This window comes from Molothrus aeneus, chromosome 3, assembly GCF_037042795.1.
Source record: "Molothrus aeneus isolate 106 chromosome 3, BPBGC_Maene_1.0, whole genome shotgun sequence".
Lineage (NCBI taxonomy): Eukaryota > Metazoa > Chordata > Aves > Passeriformes > Icteridae > Molothrus > Molothrus aeneus.
Window position 1 is genome coordinate 67,250,874 of NC_089648.1, and position 21,833 is coordinate 67,272,706.

The 21,833-nt window shown below is 36.9% G+C and overlaps 1 protein-coding gene across 1 annotated transcript in view; it reads right to left on the bottom strand.

Annotated features, from left to right (window-relative positions):
• Nucleotides 1–21,833, bottom strand: part of SLC16A10 (solute carrier family 16 member 10) — a 66,504-nt gene that overhangs the window by 6,653 nt on the left and 38,018 nt on the right. The window contains exons 2-4 of the mRNA XM_066545810.1: nucleotides 19,561–19,705; nucleotides 16,059–16,497; nucleotides 1,463–1,606 (exon numbers count right to left, since the gene is read on the bottom strand). Coding sequence (XP_066401907.1) covers nucleotides 1,463–1,606; nucleotides 16,059–16,497; nucleotides 19,561–19,705 — 728 coding nt within the window. The remainder of the gene's footprint in view (nucleotides 1–1,462; nucleotides 1,607–16,058; nucleotides 16,498–19,560; nucleotides 19,706–21,833) is intronic.

Here is a 21,833-nt window from a genome sequence, read left to right on the forward strand (position 1 = left end):
ATCATAAGGGATCAGATGAACCTCCTTGCATTTGCAGTGAATTAGATTGCCTGCCTGTATTTACTTTAAAATAATCAGTCTCCATGGATTACCACCGTCAGAAGTTACATATTAAGATAAAACAAATATATCACTCATGACAGGCAAAGAAATTCCGCCACCCATTTCACAAGCTTTGAAAATGCAATTGTAATCCACTATCCTACAATGATTGTGTAAGGTCATTTCTTATGCACTAATAGTTTTGAAAAATAAGTCACAGAAGTATTAAAAGTTTAAGATAGCTGGAATACTGTAATTAGACTCCTTGCTGTAAAGTAAGGAGTTTAAGTTGTAAGTAAAAATATCCATATTATGAGTGATTATTTCAGAGTACTTATATTCAACAGAAGTGAAAACATTTAAATTTTCTATTAAAAAAAAATTATCCTGACATACTGCCGTAGTCATGCATACTTAAAAAGATTTTCTAACATAATCTTAGATTATTTGTTTGTTTCAGATTAAAGGAATAAAACTGTCTTTCAGCAAAATGAAGCAGAACTAAAAAGAAAATAAAAGCAGTAACAGTTTTGCCTGTGCACCATTCATATGTAAGCACTGGAAACCAATGTTCCACCTAACTGCAATAAAACATCAAAGAATCTAAATTTATCCATGACAACAAATACTTCAGCAGAACAGTAATACTACTTTCCTAAGAATTTTTTATTTCCATAATGCAGTGCAGACAACCCCCACTAGATGCCTCCCTTGCTATTCATTTTAAGAGACCAAATGAAAAACACCTCGAAATTGCCAATATGGAAGTAAATTAAAGCTTTTTACAAAATCCCACACCAACACTGCTAGTATTTAAAAAAAAAAAAATTATAAGTGTGGAGGGAAAGAAGCGTATATCCTCCTTCCTCCACAAGCTTCAGCATTTCTGGAAGCCTGGACTCTTTCTGCAAAATCTCCTCAACTATGCACCACTTGTATTGCCATGGCCATTGCCCTGTGTACTATGCACAGAACATAGCTGACACCAAATTAGCCTGTCAAAGATCAAGAGATCCAAAATCCTTACTAGAGAAACATGGCTTAATTTTTTTCCCCTATATGGGGAAAGCCATTATGAAATCATAATCTGGGATAAAACAGAGAAAGCAGAATCTAGAGAATCCCTAAAGGTTCTCAGTCACATGCTAATGAACAGTAATTTCTTTCATTCCCAGGTGAAAACAGCCAGCAGGAAAGAGACATTTTCTCAGAGAAAATGAAAAAACAAAAATCAGAGATTCATAAACTTTGTACCAAAGGCTCCTAGTATCAAAAGCCATACACTGAGTTTCCTAGAGTTTTGAAACTTCTCAAATTTGAATCTCCAATCAGTTAATTTTGCTTACTTACTAATAGTACCCAAAATCAAATCCTTTGGAATCCACAGTTCAGAAGGAATATAGAAACAATAAACGCATACCTGTAGATAGATTTTTTTCGCACCAGGAATATAATCTGCAACTCTGCCAAAGATCAATCTGCCAACTCCTGAAGTAATGCCCAGACACAGCAGAAGCACTTCTTCTGGCACGCTGTCACCAAATCTCTCTTTTACATGATTCATCTGTTTAAAAAGAGAAAATAAATTTGCTTTAGAATTAAAAAGATAGACCTTGGAAAACCTGAGTTAAGTAGAAGTAATCTGTCAGTCACAAATTCAGCTACAAATGGTCATCTGATTTACTCTGCTTTTACAGATTTTAAATGCAATATTTAGTGGAACACAATAAAAACAATCTGAAATGTGTGGCTGCTTCATCCACAACTAACTAATTTAATCAGGAAAACAAGAAGGCTTGGTCTAATTACGATTTAAAAAAAAATGTAACTGAGAAGTGTTCTCTCCAACCACTCTAAATTTACTAATGATAGATTCAAAGTAACACAGAAGCCAACGGGCTACAAGCTTGCAACATAGCTCGGGGCAGGAGCAAGGAGCAGAGAGGTGGAGACAAGACAGTGCAAGTGGGAGAGGCCCTTCAGGAGGTCTCATCCCCACATCCAAGATGTCCAGGGCAAGGAGGAAGTGGGGCAGAAGCCAGCTGCAGTGCCAAACACAGCAGCGAGCACTCCCACGCGAGGGAGCAGCTTCAGCAGCAATGAGCAGGGCAGACTGGAAGAGTGATTTATCAGCCACTGCAGCCTGAAGAACTAAAGCAGCTGACCATCGACCATAACAGGATGAACTACCAGTGTCAATAATTCCAACTTTTCAACTCATAGTAAAAAAAAATACATACACACACACACACACATATATATATATATATATAAAACCAGACTGGCTTCATAGATTTGGATTTTTTCATATTCTCTCTACTCCTACAGTGGTTTTTTTTCATCTGTGGTTTTTTGCTGTGATTTTTTTTTGGTTTTTGGTTTCGTTTTTATTTTTAATCATCCCCAAAGATGAGAAAATTATCCACAAGAGACTTTTTTTCACTTTTGCTTTTTGGAACATGTGTGGCTATGCCAAAATGGGCACTAGAAGATGTAGAAATCATTTGCACAGTCCTGCAATCTCTATGTTCATAAGTAGTTTTGAACAAGAGAAGTAAACAAGTAAAAACAAGTGAAAGTTCAGAGATGTGAAAGACCAAACAGAAGAAACTGATTTTCAGTAAAGATGCAGTAAGAACATTGGAGGGACAAGGTAACCACAGGCTGATATCGCTTCAAACCAGAGAACCCCTAATTTCTCATCTATAAAATGAAAATTCTCCGTTTTAGCAAATACTTCTAGAGCAAAATAGTGTGAATTCTTTCCTGGCCAGAATGTTACTATACAAGCAGAGCTGTTTTTTCCAACAAGAAAATAGGACTTGTTGCGTAACAGTAATTTTCTTAAGTATAAAATCTATTGGAGTTTTTTTTACATGTTACAGAAAGCCTATTAAATCTAATATTATTTTGTCCAATATAACTGATTCTGTAAGAAAGAAAAAACCAAGGTTTATTCTAGTTTTAAAGAAAAACTTCTAACTTAAATTGAAGACAGGTTGTTTGCTCTTTCTGTTTTTTCCTTTGCTTTGTGAGACACATTTGGGAACAGAATCTGATGGAATTTTTCATCTGAAATGACATTTAAACATAAAAGATAAGCTGTTCTCCTTACTCCCTTTCTGCCAAAGGTGAGAAAAGGAAAAGCTGACAGTTTTCCCACCCCTACCTTTATGTGCTTGTCAACACCTGCTGGCCCAGCTGGCAAGAGAAGCCAAGGTGTTCTTTGCAATTTTTGTCACCTGTTCCACGTCCAGGTTTCTGCAGCCTATAGATTGTTTAATTAGCAGGCCTGATCCATCCACTCCCTGGAGGCTTTTCAAGAGGCAAGATAAAGCTCTGTATCTAGATAACTATTAACCCTGCACCTGCAACTAAGTAACTGAATTTCTCAAAGCAGCACAGGGGGTGAAATGCTGCCACTCTTCCACCAAGGAGGGAAAATACTGATTCAATTAACTCCTTAAGCAAGGAAACAACCACTACTCATCCCAAATTTGAAATTGTTAAATTAGTTTCTGGTTTCTTTTATTTGATAACTGAGTTTATTTTTTGGTTTGTTGCTGTCTTTGTTTGGGTTTGGGATTTTTTTTTTTTTTTTTTTTTTTGCTTCCACTACTCTTAAGCACGCGATAATCTTGAAGAAAGCTTCCAAGTAGATATAAAGGAGAATTTTTTTCCTCAGGAAGGCAGTGGCATAGGCTGTCCAGAGAGCTTGTTCAGTTTCCTTCCTTGGAGGTTTTTCAGGACCAAGTGCACAAAGCCCTGAGCAACATGGCCTGATCCCTCAGAGCTCAAGTCCTAAACAGCATCTTCAATCTTCAGTGACACAGTCACTAAGTAAGCAGCAGCAGTATTAACTGTATGAAAAATACAGTGATTCAGGACTAATTCAGTACTGTAAGTGTAACTAGGTTAAATATATTCATGAAGAAGCTCAAGCAAGATTCAGATTTCCACAGCTTTTTAGCTGTTAGAACTACTCAAAAATCTCACGATGAGCAATTGCTAGTGAATATTCTCAAGGCATCAATGCTCTCCTCACTGCAGAACTATACAGGTTGTAATTGTACAACTCTCCAGGCATTGTCTACTGCAGCCAAATGGGGACCTAGCCACACAAAGGCCAAAAGCATTTGAATGTGTGTTGTGCCTGTTCTCAGTAATGTAGCTGCTTCTTCACTCAGGGCTCTGTGCATGCTGAATTGCAGGTCTGATTTTTCCAAATGCAGAAAAGACCTGGTTAGCTCAGGCAAAACTACAGTCCAGAGTAGCACGGTTTCTTCATTATTTAAAAATATAATTTATCCTTGTACAATCCAGTTTTCCAAATAAAGATATATAGACAGTGAAGACCAGAACTGAATGCATCCCTGGCATCAGCATTTTCCTTTATGCCTGTGCTCTCTACTATCAGGGTGATACACACAGATCTTGTCCAAATTCTCATTACTGTTATAATGGGATTAGAAGACATATCAGCCACTTGGTAGTGGCTGGAATGTTTTCTCATACACAGTTCTGGTTGACCTCTCTCCAACCAGCCAAGACCCAGGTATTTCTAAGCCCTCCCCTTCACTGCATGTGCATTTCAGCTACACTCACACAATGAATCAAAGACATCAATCTGAGCAAAGCCGTAGCTCCTTTTTTTCCTGAACACAAAGAACGTGAATCTGAAAGAAGTGGTTATGAACTAGTAAGAAATAATTCTGTCAACCACTTTCTTCCCATGTATATTCCGTTTTGGGGATTCCGAATCAAGCAAAGCTTTTGTAGGCTAAATGCAATAGTCTCTCTCTGACCAAAAGAGATGGCCAACAGCAGCATATAACTTAGGAAACTCTGAGCACATTAAAACCACCTTTTTCTTCAATTACCGATGCAAGTCCTGCTGTCTGACACTTCCACTGTAAACAAGCACAAGGATAAAAGGAAATGCTTAGGGAGTGCTGCTGGTACCATTTGTGTAGTAGAAATATTATTAACTTCTCCAAATTATGTTTTCTAAAAGAGCTGAGGGGGTGTAGAAGCCTAGAAGATAAGGAGGCTCATGTGCATGTCTCAAACACTGATAGCCAGATAGCTGTGGAGCCAACCAAGGACTGCTGGTAGTAACAGCCAAGGATTGTTGGCAATAACATACTGTGAAAAAGAACAGTGTGTGGCTGGAGAAGGGGGCCCATACAAAGGTAGGGCAGCACTTTTCCAGGACAAACGTCCTTGTTCTGGCTCCTGGAGATAAGCGTAATGGAACGGTGCAAGCGCAGGAATGAGGCCGTGAAGCCAGTATGGATTGTAGGGTGGAGGCAGTACCAAAAGCCCTAAAACCCCATAACCCATTTCCAGAAAGGTCTACAAGAACAGACTGGGCACAACTTTCTCACTTTCTATGCAATTTAGTTATCTCCAGGCCAGAGAGAAGCAGCCACACGGGGTCCAGGTGGCACCCTGTCCATCCCATCAGCTGGATCAATGCTGTAGCCAGGACTTGTGATCTCTTTCTTTGCAGTGAGCTGTCCTGGATGATTGGATGTTTCAGAAAATGCTAAGAAGCAGAGCATAAATTAACACTGGAAAGTCACTGTTTATTCTCCAACATATGGACTCACCATAAAAAAGGGGGGGGGCAGGAGGGCGGTAAGGAGGGTAAGAAACAGAAAAAGAAACTTGGTTGCCAGTGAGCTTTATATGATACTGGGGACCAGGAAGATCTTTTAAGGCAAATAAATTTCTAGTCCAGACTCCACCAAAGAAACTTTCACTGCTAAGCAAAAAAAAACCAGCAAAATGAGCCAGCAACTCCTGCACTTTACAGAAAAGATGATCTTCATGTTAAGAGACAGAAATAGCATGACTAATACCTAACCTGGATCAATTTTTTAAGGGATTGCCAATATTCTGAGATAATTTCTATGAAATATTACTTTAGCTAAGTGTCTTCACATGACAAATATACATAAGCATATCTTTGAGAAACTCCTGCTGACACACTTGCCTCAACAGTGGTAATACCTCTTTTTATCTCTTGTCAATTTAAATTATGTGAAGAACAAGGAAAAAATTAAACAAGGTGATTCATTGCATGCCAACAGTGAACTTTTCTCTTATTCCACTGAGTAAAGCGGATTAAACATAATAATTCATATATCATGAAGATTCAGAACAAGCAGAATCTGAATTTCTGAAGTAAAACTGAACACAACAGTTAACAGGTTAACTGTTAAGCTTATTTAACATAAAAACCCTAAGCATTAAAAATTCAAAAATACTCAAGGCTTACAATTACACAGTTAAAATAATTTTGAGGGGTTTTTTTTTCAAAAAACAGCTAGTGCTGAAGCCATATGCCCTAAATAGGAATAATATTTTTTTTTAAATCTCAGAGCTGTTAGTGTTATCTTAAAGAGCATGTGAAGGAAACCAGTGGCTTGGTGTGGCTTGGGCAGCAGCAACAAGGCAAATGAGGCACACATGCATCTTTGGAAGCTGAGCACAGGGATGCAGAAAAAAGTCAGGGATCCACAAGAAATGAAGTGTTATGTACACAAGGGATGAGAGTTAAATTATTGGATAAAACCCTTTAAAAACATTATTTTAAATTATTCCTGTTTGTGACTACAATCCATATTTTACAGTCTCAGTTCCAGACATTTCTTGTGGCCCAAAGCAGTGTTTCCAGGGCCTGCTTTACTCTCAAGACTCAACTATGTCCAAAACCAGCTACTATCAGAACTAGAGAGTTACAGGTCACACATAAATTTGAATTTCCAGAATAACAGCAGATCTATTTTAAAACATCTAACAGGTAACATCCCAAACTAAGGACCAACAGAGATTTGTGGGGGAAAAAGGAAAACAAACAACCCACCCTAATTTCTCTAATCTCATCTTCCTATTGTCTCAACCATGTAATGAGGCTGATGCTGCAAATAAAAGCTGAAGGACCATACCCCAGCAGTCCCATTCATGAGAAACCTCCCCAACACACAAATCCTTGTGGCATTTACTAATGTCATAAAGTGTTATCACTTTACAACTTATGCAATTAAAATCAAGCACATTACATGATATGCTACCATTAAGAAATTATGGAATATCAAAGCAATGGATGAGGATTTCCTGTACAAATCCTGTACAATGCTACTGTCATGTCCTAAGAGAGGTTGACATCATTGCTCAGCAGCAGCATCTGTGCTACTCATATCACATCTCTCAAAACTAGACTCCTTAAACCATTGGACCTAGGCAAGTAAAATCTAAAAAGATTCTCAAACCTCTGTTCAAGCACCAAAGAATTCCCAGGGCATCCATAGCACTTCAGGATTAGAGATCTACTTGTGGACACGGTCATAATCCCCTCAGCTTTCACAAACCTGGGTGAAGCCCCTGACTCATTCTACTGGGGAACAGAAGAAAGCTTTTAATTGCCTCAATTCTTCACGACAGTCCTAAATACACTGCCAAGTATCTACTGGATCAGGGCTTGAATCAAAATTGAATCAAGTAGTCCAACTTTCATTTAAGTCCTAAGGAAAAGATGATGATACTCTCTCCTCCTTATACAGAGATACAGTCCTTACTCAGGATACAGACATTTATGTTCCCTTTTTTTCCCTTTCTAGAGCAATCCAAAACCACTTTTCCCTTTTCTAGAAAATATTCCTCTCAGTAGTAATGAAAAAATTAACCCAATAATCAGAGAAGAACCTGGAAAATACCTCAGAACTTGACAATTACTACTAAATCAAATAGAAAGAGCTAGATTCTGAGATCTCAACAGAAGATTGCAAACACATGGTGAGATATTCACAAATCTGAATAGGACTGAAAAAGTGAAGATGTTTTCCATACAGCTCTTCCTGGAGCAGGAACTGGACACAAAAGGTGGTCTGTATATGAGAGAAGCAATTTGGCAATGACTGTTTTTTACTTTGTATGAGAACAGCAGGGCAAAACCAGCTGTGATCTCAGGCTTCTGGGCACGTGAAGAGTTTCAAGAGTTCAGTTCAAGTCAAGATGTTTCTAGAGTCCAAAGACAAGATTTTGAGTTTACCATTAAAGTTAAGAAATTAAAAATAAAATAAAAAAAAAGGATAACACGCTCTGCACTTTACTCTGACTTTGAATCATAAACTCCATCTGCTATTAGAATAGTTTGTACTACACCTGAGTACATGAAGTAGTGTGCTGTTAGAGACAGATACAAAGGAAACCACAACGAAACTCAGACCTTTCAACCCGCCAGTATTGCACAGACCTGAGGAAGACTCCTTTGCTCTTATCCTTCAGGGTCACCACATAGTTTGCACCTGAGCATACCTGCTGCTTTTTTTTTTTTTTTTAAATTTCATTTACTTTTACTTCTTAAAAAAAAAAACACAGAAAAGCTTTGGTTTATTCTTGTTTGTTTCTGTTCTTTCTTTACCTATATTATTTGTCTTCAGTACTTATTTGACAAACATATCTAAAATATGCTTTCAATAGCAATTACAAATATAAAGTAGGAAATAATTTTCCCACCACCACCCCCAATGTCCAAAGTGGACGATCTAACCAAGAATAAATGCTTCCAGGTCAACATTAAGAAATATTAGAAAAGAAATGGGTGCACAGGATAATGATAGAAATGGGAAAATAGAAGTGGGATAAAGGGGGAAAATTTCACTAACCTGGGCAGTCAAACTGCAGCAGATGTTGAGATCTGAAGGGAGATAAATGCAAAGATTAGAAAAGCAAGTAAAGCACAGGGAGCCACTGAAGATTTTGGGTCTGAGAGATATCTGCTTAATAATTACATCAGACCTTTACAAAACCAGTGTCTTGTTAGTCTTCCATTGGAGAAAGAAATATGATAGATTAAGTGGATGAGAAAGGTAATAGTGCTAAAACTGGCAGCTATACCTAGTTTTAGCTTTTTTAGAATACCTACAGTATAGAGAAATCTGTTTGACACAGTTATGGTTAGTACTGGATATAATTTAAAAGATACTTTCCTACCATTACAAGACTAACAGCAGATTCTGGGAAATAAAAGACATGGTAGACTTCAGACAAATGACTGATGTAGGAGATCTGAAGAAATGAAGAGGTTTCTTGAACAGCAGCCCATAAAAGCAAGTGAATGGAGTGATGGAGGCTGTTTTTTTTTCCAGTTTCAATAAAAAAAAATCCAGGCACACCCACTGGATATTCAGCATTATTTTACACAACATTCTAAAAGTAACAAATTTATAACATAATACAGGTGGTTCAAAAAACAGACAGTACTTACCTTACAAGAACTGATGTGTTATTGCCTTACAAGATGTGTTATGTGTATGCACTTTATTGTGGATATGCAGATTTTGTAAATGAAAGTTTAGAGATTTTTGGCTATTAGAGTCCTTAGAGTATACACCAGGCTCTTCACCATGCTCTGCCCTCAGACATAGAGGAAAACATTTATTTCTGTGCTTCCATTTGTCTCCACTGTGGAATCCAGGGGCATAAGAATTAAAGGGAGGAGAGAGGTGTAGGATCAGGACTTTACACACAATACAAAACTTGAACGGCTTCACATACTGCAAGGTAAATCCTTCCTACTGTGGCTCCTTGGGCAAGTCTCCCACAGCAGAGGACACGGAGCCACTGCCTCTGTCTGTGGACAAGGGCAGAAGATAAAACACTCATTTCTCAAACGAGGAGATGTAATTTAGAGATGTCATAGCTAACAACATTCAGGGAACACAACATCAGTGTGTTCTCCCCTCAGGGGAGGCTTGAAGAATTACAGAAATATTTGTAAGAAATGTTATGGACGATGATAAGGGTCTTGCTGGGCAGGACATCAAACACTGCAGTGAGATTCATCCTATCATACCTTATCCCAATACAGCAGCTCAGATCTGCCTGAAGAGTCTTAGGTGGTTTCTATACTCCCTTTATATTTTTCCAGTCTAATTCTTCCTAACGACCCAAAGCTTTTGCCTGGGGAGGGAGCAGTTTACAAGTGGAAAATATCCATTTTTCTTAACAGGTAGAATAAATAGAATGTGTTGTCCTGAATAAGTTTTAGAAACTTCCAGAGTATATGGAAGTAAATACAGCTTGCAAATTACACAGCAAGATTTTCAGACAAGTTCCTATGAAAGCTGTAACTACAGAGGATCTCACAAGAACTTGGCTCTTCATTTCTCCAAGCTGATTGCACAAGACAACAGTTTTTATTGGCACATATTTTAGGGAGCAAAGGTTTAAACACACTGAATTTGCACAGCAGAATCTGATCTCTTATTAACAAAAACAAGGCACATCACTGATAGAGAATGAGACATGGGCAACCATTTATCCAAAATAGGTGGCTCATAAAGAACAGAGCTGAAGGCCAAGTCATCATCAAGGCTCGATTTAAAAAAGATTAAAAAGATACTCCAAGGTGATAAGGTAGTTGTAGAACAGATAAATCACACAAAAGACACAGAATTTACAGAAGGTGGGGGGGAGGAATCAAATCTGGCAAAAAAAGTCTGCATCAGCTCTAATCCATTATCAGCAAGTCCTCCTGTTAATTATGTTTCTAAAGTGAAAAGACTACTTTTCTTATCTAAAGAGCCAGAACAAAATGAATGCTCCAGCAAAAGACAGGAAACATAGACCAGCAGAGAGCACTGTCTTTTTGTCCAAGGACAGACACTGTGGGCATAGCACTAGACTCAGCAACTTCAAAGTGACAAACACAAGATCTGGAGACAGACACAGCCACCCAGAGGACAGACTAATATTTATCCAAGTTGCCTGATTTTGTGATGCAGCCAAGAAAGTCTGTTTATATGCATGAAAAAGTCCTTTTGACTAACGTACTCTAACCAGCTTCATGACTCTCCAGTGAATAAAATTGCTTGGAAGCATCTTTACTTTTCATTTCTGAGATGCATTTTCTTTTCCAAGAATCCTAGAGCAGAGTCCAAGCTGATGAATTGTTTCTCAGCAGAACTATCTACCTTTTTCCCCCCTGAGCATTAGGTCTGCAATCTCACTTCCCTGTTCTCTGGAGGTCTAGATGAGCCTCTTCCTGGCACATGCAGATTTCAGAGAAGCAATGAGGCAATAAATCTTCAGCACTCATCTATGGAGGACATTAAATCCAGTACTTATTTGTCTACCAAGACAGTCTCCTAAGAAAGTTGTTAGAAAAAATGGTCAGACACAAACCATTTTTTCATCTCTTAAACATGAAGCAAACAGACAGAGAACACATGTACTCCACATAGCTACTGCTAACCAGAAATCTCTACATATGCATGTACCCAATGTGGAATATGAGCATGGATAAGCATCAAAAGGAAAAGCCAGATCTACACCGTAAATTAAGAAACAGGCAGCAAAGCAAGGTGGGAAATACTGAAATCTTTTTCCTGAGCTACTCTGAAGTTTTAAAAGGACAGTCACTGTCAAGGGAACTTTCACATTGCGTATCAATTAATGGGTAGCTTTGTATACAAGCCTGCAGCCATATTTAAACCACAAGCCTAATTTTCAAACATATCTAGTAATTCTTTAGGAGTATTTTCTTCATAACAAATATTTAAACTTAGAAAGGTAAACTTTATCAGGACACATTTTCATTGCATTATCTACTATCCAGATGCTTTTTTTAAAAGTAGAACATATAATAAATACGTGCACTTTCTTTTTTCCATCTACTTGGTTGTTAAATTCAGTTTTTCATCCTGCAAGTTGTCAAATACTATAAATAAGGCAGGAGCTATCATTAGCAAGAGGCATTTAATAAAAGTAACTGCTAAACTGCTAAATCAAACCATACTTGTAAACACCCCAAGACAAATTACTACAGGACTGAAACACTCAAAGTATTAAGAGTGGTATATATAAGATGGTATTATCAGTCCTAGCAGTATTCCTCATAGTGGCTGAATATTGCTACATCAAAATTACACAATGCTGAGCCCCTTTTTGTAAGTGTGTCATAATTAATATTTTCCTAAATTCATACTGAAACCTGGTAACGACCTCAGTCACTGTTTAGAGAAGACCAGGCAGTGACAACGTCCATTTTAAGCAGTATTTCTTTTCACCCTGCTAAATAAAGCACAAAAGGCAACCACATCTTGTAAGCTACTGAGCATGTGACCTTGTATCAAATTTTAACAGAAATGACCTAACAAGCTCCTAAGAATTAAGGATGCACGATCCTGATGGAGTAAATATTTTTTAAGGGTAAGAGAACAACAACAAGCCCTTAACATCAGACTGCTGAAAAACAGAAGTTCTCTATTTATTATCAAAACAAACACAGGACAAGTGGCACAGAGACTAGGTATACTTTCTTTCAGATATACTTCCTTTTCCTTGTGAGACAGTCCTTAGTAAAAACACTTGGAAAGAGCATTTTCCACTGATTCTACAGATTGCTGCTATGAATTCACAATTTAAACCAAAATAGACTAAGCAAGGATTTTACTTGTCTGTCTGCCTCTTTTAGAGAGCCACCAAAACAAGAAAACCTCAGTCACTAGTTTGGACTGATTTTAAAATTGAGAGGAATAACAACCATTTGATCTAGTAATCTTATGACATATTGGTTTGTTCTTCAACAATCTCAATTAATGCTGAAAGTATATAATAAACTTAAGTCAAAACTTATTTATAGTCTTCATCTCAACCCAATTCCCAAGTTGCATGTAATGGAACACCTATTAATGGAATTTGACACCAATTAAACAGGGATAAGAAAAGCTCTCCCTTTTGGTTCTCCCCTGCAAGAGCCAAAAGGAATCTGATGCCTAATACCTACCAGTCAGGATTCATGTCAAGGAGCTGGCAAGAGTTACCAGCTCCTATCTAGCATGCCATATAATCAATTTGTTAGTGCATTTAATTTTAAATTAGAGCCTGCTTAATGAGCAGGTTGTTTGTTCAGTTTTAACAGCTTTACTCCACACAGCAAACATGGTACAGAGAGTTAAATTGCAAAGATTTGGCTAATTCTGTTACTTCAAAGCCCAAAAAAGTTTTTACTTCTCTTTCACTACAGGGGTCACAGCATGTATTCTCCTTTCCAACAGGCTTCAGGAAATGCAAGAGGGATGAACAGAGACTGGGGATGGCACAGAAGCACACAGAGCCTGGGACCTCAGGAGCTCCTGAGCAGTGCCAGGCTGGCAGACAGTGACTCCAGCAGCCCCCAGCCACCACGGGCCAAGCAGTGACACACAAGGACCCCAACCTGCAGGGTCTGAGCCATCTGGGCTTCATCACATGGTCAAACACAGCTGTTCTGGCAGAAGCTGTCTTTCCAGGTGGGAAAAATGGAACTTGGTGAGTACAGGTACCAGGTCAGAGGCCATGACATTCACCGTATTTTTTTCTTAGGGCACTTGTAACCAGTGTTACAAGTCTAGCAGTCTGGCTGCTGTCAGCCACCCCTATCACTGGGAAAAATTCAAGAATTTTAACATAACAAAAGCTGTCACTTGTCTAGACATCATATCCCTTTTCCAGTTACTACATTTTTTAAAATACAATAAACAATGAAACTATAGTAACTTTCATTTTCAAAAGATGAGGAAAGTAGTCTCTGGTTTGGTAGATGTGCCAGTGAAAAACTATTTTTTCTTATAGCCTTTGACTTACTTGTAACTACATATTTCTATGTCCTTCTGGAAATACACAAAGTGTGGATTTTTTATCAAAAGCAGACAAAACTATGATAAAAAACATCCAGAGCTATCTACTTGAGCTGAAGTATCTGTGTTGAAGGGCACAATCCATGCTGTGCCTTCATAAACACTGATTTTTTTCAGACTCACAGGGATTTTAAGGAAAATCAAGTATTTAGATACACATAAGTTAAAATGAAAACTTGTGGGTTTCGGGGAGGGGTTTTGACAAGAATTATTCAGTCTAAGTTTTACTGAGAGCTGATGATTCCCCTCTCAAAGGGGGCATACAAAGCTTGTGTCTGTCTACCATTTAAGAGTTTATGTTATAAACACATAAGCATCATGGTTTCTCTGAAACTCTGAGCAAAATGAGTATCTTCATATAATTTTGAGGTAATCCTTAAAATATTAGATTCTAACAGTACACTGGAATAAGTTTTATAGTGTTATCAAACACTATATTAGAAACAGCCTCGATCAAATTGTTTTCCTATACTAGAGATTTATTTCATGTTCCAGTCTGATGGGAGGAAAGCACCCTATAAAAAAGAAAATTATATTATCATAATATTGTATAGTAAAGTATAGTAAAGTATAGTAAAGTATAGTAAAGTATAGTAAAGTATAGTAAAGTATAGTAAAGTATAGTAAAGTATAGTAAAGTATAGTAAAGTATAGTAAAGTATAGTAAAGTATAGTAAAGTATAGTAAAGTATAGTAAAGTATAGTAAAGTATAGTAAAGTATAAGGGGCTATGTTCTCTACAAGCCAACTAGCTGCTTTAGTCTGAATTATAAACAGGAAGCAGTAACACAAGCATCTTCTAAAAAAAATCACAAGCTTTTTGTTCAATAAATATATTTTAGAAGTTCTTTTTGCCTGCTTGTATAGCCTTATTCTTCAGTTCTCTGCAAGGGTTAACAATGATTTATGATCTATCCAACAGCTTACTCTAGAACACTTGACTCCTACTCCTCTGAAGTTGGTTTTATTTTAAAGCATCTCTACAAAGCTTATGGGGAAATAGCATAAGATGTCATCTGGATTGTACAGTCCTTTGAAAAAGGCTAATTTGAAGTGTTATACAATAAGATCTACATTATTAAAAACTAAGTTACAAGAAGTAACCATTAATAGAAGTCAGTTTATAACTGCTCAAAAACACACTGGCCCCCACCATAAGATAATTCAAAAAATAAATATCTGATGCAGTCAGTAATCTAATCCATTACCAGAAAGCAGTGACGACCACTTGTTATATTGAATAAAAAATAGCCTTTAAGGCATTGAAGATTTTTCAAGAGAAGTGAAGATATTTATTATCATTAATCTCGCTGTTCTATCATGGGTGAATAATGAGTATTAAAATGACCCTTCTGTTTTCATCCTGAGTTCTACTACCCCATGCTCTATCAAATACTCTTAATATGAGGATGTATAATGGTCTCAAAGCAGCATCTCATTGGAGACTGTGGGCTTTTTCCCACCTTTCCCTTTCAAGCCTTTTGGTTTACACTTCAGTTAAGAGAGCACCAACAGCAAGCTGTCCAAGAACAATTCACCATCTAAGCAGTGCAATGTGTGTCAGCCAGCCTGATACAAATGCATGCATCTCCCAGTTGCACCTGAATTTCTTAGTTTAGGAGTGTACTACAGAAAAAAACCCAAACCTGCTAGGGAAACAACTCTAGTACATGTACAGGAGATGGTTAATTGACATCTTCCCCATCACCAGAAGCCAAAGCTCCATCAGCTGCTGTAGACAGCAATAAAACACAGCTCACCTGGCAGCTGGGAGGGACAGGGTAAGAGGAGCAATTACATGAATCCTATAAAATGTAGAAAACTAAAAGGCTGAAGTTTGAGAGAGAAAAATCCATGTATTTTGATTTTAATAAACCTGAAAAATGGTGAATACAATAGATCCTAAAAATCGACACTTTACAAACCTCAATACAAAGGAACAAAAATTACACTTCTAGCATGTCTTACTCCTTTCATATTGCATCTAAAATACACAAGTGTCAATGGCCATGTATGCAGCTGAGTACCAAAATAAAGAATTCTCTTTGGAATAGTATAGAGTATTTTTCAAATCTCTCTTTTCCTGGTTAAAGTATTTTAAACCTTGCATTGAGACCAAAGAACAAAGATTTTATCTGGCTTAACTAATACTTCTGATTAAAGCACTCTTTTAATAAGACAACATCCAAATTAATTTTGTGTTTCTCCCCAACTCAACCTGCAGTTTAAATCTGGCTTCCTATCACCAATTGCTTTCTTAATCAGTAGCACAAAGGCAAGTATGTATAGTTTCAAACAAATCACAGCCAGGAAGAAATGTGCACTTACCAAGTGAACATAAGGCACAAAGTACCCAAAAAGTGCAGCTGGAATCCCTAAAGCCCAGATTCGGTAGCTGAGAACTTTGAAAACGGAGAAATTGCAAATCTTTTTCGCAGGAGGTAATTTGAATTTTCCCTTCTTTCCTCCCTCCTTGTCTTTGGTGTTGGGAACAAGAGGTTTGTACGTAAACCCAGCCAGGAAGAGAACAAACATAAGGATGCAGAGGACCCTCAAGGTGTTGAACAGGTCGACAGAGTCGATGAGGACCCTGAGGAGGAAGGGCAGTGACACTGTGAACAGGCTGCTGCCGGCGGTAACAATGCCATTCACGAGTCCCAGGCGCTTCTTGAAGTAGTGCCCGAGGATGACCAGGGAGGGCTGGTAGGCAAAGGAGCAGCCACAGGCAAACACGATTCCATAGGTGAAATACAGCGGTTCAATGGTGCTGTACCAAAAGAAAAGAACAAATTATCAGTGTTTGGTAAGGCAGTGGATGCTCATTCACCTGGAAGTGACAACAAAACAGCTTCTCAATCAATCAACCAACATAACTCACTAGTATAAATAAGAGTTTGTATATACTTATAGTTGACTAGCACTGTATCAGCTTAATTCACCAACTATTCTATCTATCTCCTTCCACTGAAAAATATCACAGAATTCACTGAACAGGTAAAAAAAGAAAAATTAAATTCAGTTCTAATTACATCAAATAGTGTGGCTAAAAAAAGTTTTAAAAATCACTGCCAAGGCAAATTAGCCAAATTAAAGTTCAACCATTGCTGGGTTTTTGGATTTTTTTTTCCCCAAAGAAAATTGTACTGTTTTGATTTACACATTTCTTCACTATGCTAGCAGGTCAAATGTAATAATAAACTCTCCTCATGAACCCATAGAAATCAAGTAAACAATTTGTTATGAAAATAAAGTAACAAATGTGGCAATCATTAATACTGAAAAATAAAATATTTAAATTCTGACAAAATTTTGTAATGTAATATATTAGTAAATTATAGACTCTTTAGATATTAATTTTTTAGACAAATAGTCTCCTTTTGAATAAATATTTTAAATTCAGTGGTTTGGCACATATATTGCATATGCTAAGAAAGAACTAAAAAAATTGTTAATAAGCAATGAAACATTTCATCCCATAGAAAGGTAGATCTTCATCATAAAGTTCATTATTATTACCATTTACTCTGCAACTGAAATAAAGCAGAGCCATTTTAATTGATCACACACACGTGACATCAATAAAAATTACTTGTGCAAGAAATGTTAAAAGTATGAAGTGACAGCAGCAGTATAAGTAATTAAACTAGTGCTGTAGTATTAGTTAGTGAAAGAAAACATTTTTTAACATTTAGATGGAGGCAGGGTGCAAGAAATTTTTATGAGTTTTCTGAGACGGCACATGAGAGTTTATATAATTTTTTTTAATGTTATGTCTACAATGAACCCTCACCTCTTGTTTTATCAGTTAACACCTGCATTTAAAGCACTTCTGGAAAACAGTTAATCTTTTTAACTCTTTAAATTTTTTTAAATGAGCATGAATGCTTTATGTAGTGCTTTTCATCACAGGATGCAACCTGACAGCACCCCTCTGTAAAAAAATCAATTCCACAAGCTCCCTATGCAAGAACATCTTAGGAAACAGTATTTGACTAACCATGGTCTGGCTCCAGGAACTCTGGGTTTGTGTATTATAGTGAAAAATAATTATTTGTCTAACATATATATACATTGTCACTTTCTATATTAAACTATCAATTTCTAAAACTGATGATACACAACATAAGCCAGCAGAAACAACAAAAGGGGAAAGACTTATTACCTTTACTAATGGAAAATAACCAGGAAAATAAAACCAGAAGTTACAAAATGAGAGGAGTAACATCATGCAGTGAAGACAGTGAACTTTTGCTTTCATATGTAAATTCACTCAGAGTCTGCAGCACAACATGCACATTATTGTCCTGCATTATAAACACATCTTAATTTCCTAAGACATAAAATTTATATTAAGAAATTGGTGCAATGCAAAAGCAGTAGATCATATGACATTTGCCTGCTTTACAGTATTTTACTTCCAGAACACTGGCTTCTGTATCTGAACTATGCTCCTTTAATGAACTGATAACATCACAGGCATAAATCATTTTAGTGTCAGCAACATAATGAAACACCAAGTAAGCACATCAACCTGGCATGTACTCTTACAGGAATTCACCTCTCAAAGTGCTCTTCACAGTTTAGTTAAGCTTAAATATTTTTAAAGCCTTTACAAAACAACTTGCTCTTGCATGTCTCTTCTGTGCCCTTGTTCCACTGGGTATCAGACAAACACAAGAATGATCTTTATCTAATGACAAGGGTGGTTTGGTATTCATCACTCAACATACTACTAGGTAGAAAGGAGGAAGAAAGACTTTTCCAAGACACATATTTTAATTTTTTTGTTTAATAAAATTAATTAAGCCAAATATTTGCACCAGGATTAACCATTCAGATCACAGCAGCTCACATCCATCTGATTCAGAGTACAAGCACAGAAAAGACATATTCATAAGCTTTTTGCCTGTATCAATACATTTGCACCTAAGTGGAAAGCTCTTCTGAATGTAGCTTGATTGTTCCTATACTTACTCTGCTAAGGGTGGGGAAAAAAATAACAGTCTGAGAACTAGAGGTAACTGGATTATTTTCCCGCTACTTTTTACACCCTACTTTCAATTTCTGATGGTGACTAAATTCTGATTTCTCTTACACCCTAACCAATTTCTGATGGTGACTAAACTAAGTAAATTTCCTGTTTCCTCATCTTCTACAGGGTACACGCAACAAATTAGTCGCTCTTGAATTTCTTAAGATTTACTCTGCAAAAGTTACATACAAATGAAAAAATGAAAAGAAACATACAAATTAATTGTAAACTAGAAGGAAAAAAAAACCCAAAACAAATAAGCTTTAAATATAGTCAATATACCAAGGTTTTCTCTATCTTCATGTTTGGCAATTGGACCAGTAAGAACAGAAGAAAACATCAAATTTGACTAGAATTTTAACAGCTTCTTGGAGGCTCTACTGTGTTTTTATCACCATTAAAACTGTTTCAAAAAAAAAATAAGGGGACAGGCCAGGAAGGGAAGAAAACAACAATGTTTATATATCTATTAAAACACAATTATACATTAAGCAAATATATAACTTTATCCTGGGCAAGGCTGTTGATTTTAGACCACTAGTCTTGCTGTTGATATGTTTATACATAGTAGTTCCTGTTAAATAGGGACCCTTGTTTTTATTTATAAACATTATGTTTTTAAAAATACTTTTTAAGTTCACAAGTCATAGTTTGAAAGACAAAACCAAACCCAAATAAAACAAGTTTCCTAAAGATAACATAAAGTAGCACTGTTTAACCCTTCTGCTGATTAGATCAACATTAGAACACTAAAAATTTTATAAAATACTTTGAAAGTTATGAATTTAAGTTTTTTACCTTACAAAAGAACTTGAAAGGAGTCCAACAAGCCCTACTGCAGCTCCAATAACAGCTACTTTCCGACAACCAAACAGGTCTGTGAATATGCTGACTATTGGGGAGCAGAAGAAGACCATTCCCATGGAAAGAGAGCTCACCCACGCTGCAAAATAGAAAAACAAAAAAACAACACAACATTTTAGAAGACCAAGCCATTTCATCTTTCAGTTAATACTTGTTTTCGCCTAGGATTTTATGTTGCTGAACTAAAGTTGGGTAACAATTGGGTAACTATTTTAAAAACATTTAATTACATCTTAAAATGTATTCACCTAACATGGTAAAAAAACCTAACAATTTATATAATCAACTAATTTAGATTTTATCAGCTCAAAGAATGCCATTAACTTTTTTGTAGCTATTACTCCTACTTTTTTTTTTCCATAAGACACAAAAACATTTCTCTAGTAGCTAACTTAATATTCAAACTGATGCCTAGGTCATTAAAAATACCTTTGAGGATCCATATCCATTCTGACATCAGTTAGTTCATTTCACTTAATGCTAGACCTTAATAACTTTAAACAGGTACATTTGCTGAAAAAAGAGTAATAATTTTTTAATTTCATTACTACATGTAGATCATACTGAACATCAATAATGAGTAATCAATAGGCTTTTAGACTGCAATATAAACATTAGGAATGTGATTTTACTTTAGACTAAACAAACTTGAGTTAGTAAAACCTCTTTCATATATAATGGGAAAATTTCGCTACTTTTGGTACTGCTTGAGTTTCACAGACATTGTGAAAACTGTACTTGGTTTATTCGATCATTCAGATTCAATTCAGGTGAGTCCACTACAGTTTCAGCCACAAGTGGTTTTTTTTAGCACAGCTAATAGTTACAACTAATATGTTTGATATATATATATAGAGTAACATATTGGAAATGTCCCCACCCATATGGGGGGGGAAAAAGGTCTAAACAGGAAGTGGAAAAAGCTGCTAATTCAAAATTAATTGGAAAAAATATTTTAGCTTAATTTCAAATTGTACAGAAGACAGGGCAACTCTTTCAACCTGAAAGTTTTAAATTCATGTAACTGGAATTTTGTTTAGAATATCTTTCCTAAAGATATAGTTAGAAAAACAATTGTGATTCAGTGATGAAAGCAAATAAAATTATCTGGAAAAGCATATAACCACAGGGCTAAATGAAGTATATTTGCAAGTAGGATCTACCACTACCAAGGCCTAGGAGATGAGTTGTTGAAGTGCCAACGAGCCCTACACATTGACTAAGACTTCATCGTGCAAGGCACTAAAGACAGAAAAATAAATCGACAAGCAAAAACTTGTTTCTTCCAAGAGTTTACAATGTAAATCAAAGACAAGATAATAAACAGCTAGAGATAACCAGAAATGAGTATAAGAAACAAAACCTTTATTTTAGGGCTAACAATGCTTTCAACAAACCATGGCCTACTGTCTGGGGAAAGGAGGGAGGGATGTGTGTTACTGGGATTTTTTGATCATGTGATAAAATAGTTTCAAGGCACAATCTAAGGTTGAGGTACTTTTATGACCATTTCCTGTGTAGGAGTACCCCATACACAACAGCCCTGCCAGCCTTGCACCTCTGCAGCAAAAACTCAAGCTGTATGAAGGGACAGCACGAGAGACTAGGAAGAGCAAAGACCCCATGGCATTGCCTGAACAACAAAGACCAAGTTTATGAAAGGCCTGATCCTTCCCTGCAGTTGAGAATGCTCAAGAGCACCTTGGGTGTGGCAGGACATAACTCCTCTGAGATCTGTCCCCTATTACAGCCCCCTCGGCTACGGATGGGACACAACATTATACAAACCACAGTTTGTAGGCAGGAGTCTAAGGGAGGGGATGCTCTCACACAGCCTGGAGACCAGCCAGTTACAAAGCTTCTAAGTCATCCAACTTCTACAAGACTCCTCATCCTTCTACTTATCTTTCCCAGAGCGAGCATGGAGTTTCACTGTGCAAAGGAAACTGCAAACACCAGGGGACAGAATGTCCATTTCGGCCTGTCATCCTGCCAAATAAATGGTGCTTACACCACCATGAACAGTCCTCAGGACCTCTACATGATTTGCAGGGCATCACTAATAATCAGAGTCCCCCTCCCACAAGGCCAAGAGGCAGCTAAGCCTTGAGAAGCATCCATCACAAGTTTCACAGGGTATGAAGGTACCAAGGAATGGCTGAACCACCTGTCACCCTGCCTGTCCAGGTACAAAAAGATAAAAAGGC